The following is a 5,998-nucleotide window of genomic DNA, read 5'->3' as shown; positions in this document are numbered from 1 at the left end:
ATATTGATATATTAATTGTATTTGTATAAATAAAATAATATTTAATATTTAAAAATTTTGGAATATAAATGAGATCGTTTGTGTCGTAAAAACATATAAATGCTATCTATAAAATTTAATAATATATTTAAGCTAGATAATATTATATATATTAGGTAAATGTAGAAAAAAAAAATATAAAAGGATAAAATTTTAACATATTTTAAAAGACAAAGGACCAATGTTGTAAGTTTGTGAGGGCTCATTTCAATTTACCTATTGAGTTTGTTTGCAGGTCATTTCTACAAACACAATTAAAAGAGTTCCATTTCTACAAGGCTTTTTGAAAACTGCCATTTTTTGCAAAAAAACTCTAGCTAGACAAAAATGTGTGTTGGTTAGAGAATAAAATATTCGGTGGTCTAATTTTATTTTTGCAATCATAGCATTGAACATTAATGTTAATGTTGATTATGGCATTTTACCTCTATCTTAAAAATAGTTATAGCATTTTAATGCCAACTATACAACATCGTTTTTTTTAATTTGAATGTAATTACATCATTTTACTCTTATCTTAATGTCACTCGTAGCTCAACATTCATTTTAATGTTGATTATAATGAAAAACTCTAATGTTCATGTTGATTTTAGGGTTTTAGTTTCATTCTTTTCTCAATTCAGCTTTCGTAGTCACAGATTTCTCCAGCAAGAAAAAAGTCATGTATGACTATGATATCACTTATCAGATGTCTTATTGTGGGTCTATCCGCTATATGTATGCGGTAGAGGTATTTTAAAGATCAATATTCGTGAGCTTGTGTTCAAACCGCCCTATCACCTTTGTTTCATATTCAATCCGAGTTTATTGTATAAAGATGGTATATCCCAAAGGTAATTATAAGCCGTGGAATCTGTATGTGGCTGTTTATACTTTTAATTGTGGTAGAGAGATCTTAAGTATGTTATCTGAATTAAAAAAATTATTTTAGACATCTAATGAATTATTAATTTTTTCATTAAAATCCGTCACGTTGTGAAAGAATATAAAATTTCACGTTCTTCAAGAGCTAGGAGTCTGGGTTATTTATAATGAAATCTTGAAACACGATTTGAAGCAAATATTACTAATAAACTTTAGGTATGTAAATTTTGAATTAATTAAATCATTTTTATATTATAAATTGTTGGAGTTTGATGAAGATGCAGCATTTTTTGTCTATAAATAAGATGGCAAATCGACAATCTACTTCACAGCTGAAAACATAAAAAACTTTCATCCAAAGACGAAAGATATGGCAGCAAGTCTACAGAAAGGAAGGAAGTACACTTTCCCCGATGACATAAGTAGTGCCGATTTCGACCCTGGTTTTGTTTGGGGTACTGCCACTTCTGCATACCAGGTATCATATATATTTTTAAAAATATTATGTGGTGTTATTGTGATAATTGTGATCATTTCCTACTAATGAATCCTTCTAATTAATTTTAGAATATAGGAATTTGTAAGGGGTAAAAGGGTTAATATATAAATAGAAATCATGAATCAGAGAGTGGGGATCGAGAGCGAGAGATAGTCGTGAAGAAAGAGATCGGTAAAAAGATCAATCTTATACCATTTGATTGTGATAATTTTCTATGAAAACAGTTTTACAAAAATTAGTAGTACTATATGCTAATTAACAGTGTCTACACTTGTAAATGACTGGAATATAATTGGTTTAAAACCATTTTAACCATTTATGTAAGAGACTTGAAATCAAGGGAGAATTCATAGGCAAGTATTTCAGATACTATACTAAAATGTACTTACTGGATATACCATTTGCCATTTCATTTTCAGAGATATGGCCATGTGAAATTAAAATTTAACATTTGAGTATAATTTTCTTGTTTCACATAGATTGAAGGTGCTGTGCTTGAAGGTGGTAGACAACCAAGCGTCTGGGATACTTTCTGCCTCAAAAAAGCAGGTTTTACTCTTCTTCTTCAGTATTCTTTTTTTTTTTTTTTTTTTTTGAACATGAGGACAATGATCATTTTTGCAAACACGACCTCTCATTCGAATTCATGAAATATTCTTAATATTATATTATAGGTGCCATCGACAACGAAGATAATGGAAACAATGCTATTAATGCTTATTATAAAACAAAGGTATAGTTAATTAACCTTTGTTTTGCTCAAATATTGTAGCTTCATAAATCTAAGCCTCTTTTCTTCTAAGTATATTTCATGGTCGTACACAGGAAGATGTGCAATTGATGAAGAAACTGGGTCTAAAAGCCTATAGATTCTCACTTTCATGGAGTAGAATATTACCAGGTGAATTTACATAGAAAATGAATAAAAATAATATACACACACACACACACATATATATATATATATATATATATATATATATATATATATATATATATATATATATATATATATATATATATATATATATATATATATATATATATATATATATATATATTCTTGTTTGACTTTGTTGTTGAATTTTAGGTGGAAAACTGAGACTGGGCATCAACCAGGAAGGTGTCGACTACTACAATAACCTAATCGATGAGCTTAAACGCAATGAAATTGAGCCATTTGTGACGTTGTGGCATTGGGATACACCCAATGCCCTGGAAGAAGACTACTTGGGTTTTTTGAATGAACAAATCATGTAAGCATAAAATATAGATATGAATCGAGTTTTTAAGAGTTTAATTATATAATAACAAATATAATAATTTGAATAAAAAATATTGGGTTATGTATATTTGATTATCAGAGATGACTTCGCGGATTATGCGGAATTTTGCTTCTGGGAATTTGGTGATCGGGTTAAGCACTGGATCACATTGAATGAGCCCCACAGTTACGCTTCATCTGGTTACGGTTATGGTATTCACGCACCTGGTCGAGGAGGTCCGCAAGTTGACCCTGAACTCTTGGCTGGAAATAACCTCGGAACTCGTAGCAATGATATTGTCGCTCCAAGAAGTTTCGACAATAACGGTGTTGGTGATGCTGCCACTGAGCCCTATATTGTAGCACACAACTTACTCCTGGCTCATGCAGCTGCTGCCGATATATACAAGAAAGGATTTCAGGTAATTAATATATATCCCGATCGAATTAAGTTTGATCTTCAATCTCTCTATCTTGGTTATTGTTATTGGTTTGTGTGTCAGTTATTATATATATTATTATAGTTATTATACAGTGATGCAAGAATCAACAAATAAACACCCACAAATTAATAAAAACATATGAACAAGTAGAGGTACGATAACCAAGAAGATAAACATTATAAAAGTTGTTTATTAATTATGAACTCGTCTTCAAACCTTCAGGGGAGCCAAGGTGGTGTGATTGGAATTACGTTGAACCAACAGTTTAACGAGCCATTAAATGCAAAGAGTATGGTAGACCAGATGGCAGCCGACAGAGCCATGGACTTTATTTTCGGATGGTGAGTCCATATGCACACACAATGAGAATCAACAAGCATGCATACCCATTAAACCTCAAACTTTTTTCAGGTACATGGAGCCATTGTTTAGTGGCAAGTACCCGGACACAATGAGAGAACTTGTCGGCGACCGTTTGCCTGAATTCATAAATAATGAACCCGAACTACTGAAGAACTCTTACGATTTTATTGGGTTGAATTATTATACTGCCCGATACGCAACCACTGCGGAACCGACTGATGTGGTATCCTACTTGACAGATAGCAATGTGCACCAAACTGAAGGTATATATATTGCATAATTAATCCAAGTCTCGGTTAAAAAAAAATTAAAACGATTGTGAACACATGCATGTTGGTAGTGGTTCGATGTTGGAAATACGTCGTCTTGATATGTTTAATTTGATTTGTTTTTATCAGTTGGCCTTGATGGGGAACTGATCGGTCCTGAGGTACGTATCATTAATTGGTTTTGATATGAGTGTGGTGTTTTGAGTTTCTTAATTTAGGTTAACTGAACAAGAGGAATTAACTTGATTCTTACTTTTTATGCCTACAAATATTCCTACCCAATCAAATTATGACAAATGTCATCTTTTCATATTTTTTAACTAACTCATTAAAGCTATATTAGGAATATATCAAATAAAATTAAATTGAATGTTGATTTGTCATAATTTTAATGGGTAAGATTAATTATAGGCATAAAAGGTAGGAGGTAATTTAATTTCTCACTAACTAACAATGTAGGGAGGCGTTGATTGGTTTTATTCCTATCCACTTGGAATTTACAAATCCCTCATGCAACTAAAAGATAAGTACGGAAACCCATTGGTCTATATAACTGAAAATGGTAAGCACTTTTTTTTCACCTTCTGATGATTAATTACCGGTTTCTTTGGACATAATTAATTGAAATAATACGGTGTCATTGTACCATTTCGGTAGGCTATGCTGATGCAATGGATATCAAGCTGAAAATTGAAGAAGCTCGTATTGATAATGAACGTATTGTTTATTACAATACCCATCTTCAAAATGTCCTAAGAGCAATTGGGTAAGGTTAAATATACCATATAAATTGCATTTTATACAAATCTCAATACTCTTTTCTTTACTTTGCCTGCATAATAATCAAACCTTGTTATACTATTGTCGCAGGGATGACTGTAACGTGAAGGGGTACTTCGCATGGTCAATGATGGATAATTTTGAGTGGCACAAGGGATACTCTGTTCGTTTTGGTCTATTTTATGTTGATTATACTCATGGAAAATACACAAGGTACCCAAAGCACTCTGCAATATGGTTTAAGAAGTTTCTTAATCCACCTGTACAAGAAGAGAAGCTAGGTGAAGGTGATGCAAACTAACAAGTGTATTGCTTGAACACAAAGAAGTGAGTCACAATCGGCACAGAAGAAAATAAATGCCCAAAGTGGTTTCTACTTTCATGAAAAATAAGTGCCCGTGTATTATGTCTGTTTTATCGTTTTCAATTCTTTTCAAGAAATTATGTTTCATGGGTTGGAAATGTAATTTTGCTCCTTTTTATTTTAGGACGTGAAATGAATGTTGCCTTATGTGAACTCTTACGTTAACAAACAAAATATATATATATATATATATATATATATATATATATATATATATATATATATATATATATATATATATATATATATATATATATATATATATATATATATATATATATATATCATACTATACTTATAAATGATACATTTTTTCTAGCATCTCATGAATTTGAAACTCCCACACCTCTTCAACTTCAAAATAGTTAATCAATAATGATTATTTATTTGAAACTTCCATGTTTTTTCATATTCTCCAATGATTTTTCAAATGTATTTTAATAATGATTATTAATTACTTATACATCAAGCATATTATATAAGCTGTTACATGTGATTTATGAATCTTTGTTTCTCTTTTTAGTTCTTGGTTTCCTAAGCATCTCACTTTGAGTGAAATTCTTTTTGCATCTTCTTAGTTTATAATGTCACCAACTTGGAACATTTTAGTTTTAACAACATTGCATTACACTTCTCCAATCACTCATGCAAGAAGAATGTTGATTACATCGTGTTTTATATAGAAAAGGCAAAATAAGATTTGTTGTGCTATGGATTTAAAAAAATGGTGGTTTCAAATTGTATATATTTAATTGTAGTGGATATCTAATATTAGGATTTGGTTCGTAATATTCATTTTCTATGTTAATATCTCTTTTTATGTTATATGAAGATTATTGTGCACTATGGGTTGTTTTGTGGTAACTTTATGTTTGTAATTATATTATAGTTTTCTTTTATGGGTGGTTGTAATTATACTTTATATTCATAGTTGTATTTTAGTTTGTGTTTATGGTGTTTACAGGCAAGAAAAATATGAGAATGATCAATACTTTGATTGTAGGCGTTTTTTTTTGTATGCATCATATCCACGTTAAACATAGATGAACATTTAACCTTATAGTTTATGTTATGATAGAGTAAAAAAAATTATATTTGTTTTATTTAGGTACC

The 5,998-nt window shown here is 30.4% G+C and overlaps 1 protein-coding gene across 1 annotated transcript; it reads left to right on the top strand.

Moving 5' to 3' along the window:
• The first annotated feature begins 1,223 nt into the window (after positions 1 to 1,223).
• On the top strand, positions 1,224 to 5,038 carry LOC145103230 (raucaffricine-O-beta-D-glucosidase-like). Its single transcript, XM_079040789.1, has 12 exons — positions 1,224 to 1,381; positions 1,882 to 1,951; positions 2,077 to 2,135; positions 2,228 to 2,303; positions 2,493 to 2,658; positions 2,767 to 3,088; positions 3,332 to 3,450; positions 3,521 to 3,735; positions 3,871 to 3,902; positions 4,201 to 4,303; positions 4,399 to 4,507; positions 4,612 to 5,038. Exons 1-12 carry the CDS (start codon positions 1,274 to 1,276, stop codon positions 4,820 to 4,822), a joined length of 1,590 nt encoding a protein of 529 aa, XP_078896915.1. The 5' UTR covers positions 1,224 to 1,273; the 3' UTR covers positions 4,823 to 5,038.
• The last annotated feature ends 960 nt before the right edge of the window (positions 5,039 to 5,998 follow it).

This window comes from Lactuca serriola, chromosome 4 (genome assembly GCF_051521515.1).
Source record: "Lactuca serriola cultivar US96UC23 chromosome 4, Lser_US96UC23_V15, whole genome shotgun sequence".
Classification (NCBI taxonomy): Eukaryota; Viridiplantae; Streptophyta; class Magnoliopsida; order Asterales; family Asteraceae; genus Lactuca; species Lactuca serriola.
The sequence above is the reverse complement of the archived record's forward strand: the minus strand, read 5'-3'. Positions and strand labels throughout refer to the sequence as shown.

Bases quoted from the DNA above. Each gene is read 5' to 3' on its own strand.
- LOC145103230 (XM_079040789.1), top strand. From the start codon at position 1,274: ATGGCAGCAAGTCTACAGAAAGGAAGGAAGTACACTTTCCCCGATGAC. The intron at 1,952-2,076 runs GTTTTACTCTTC...ATTATATTATAG, and splicing joins TTTCTGCCTCAAAAAAGCAG to GTGCCATCGACAACGAAGAT. The intron at 4,508-4,611 runs GTAAGGTTAAAT...CTATTGTCGCAG, and splicing joins AATGTCCTAAGAGCAATTGG to GGATGACTGTAACGTGAAGG.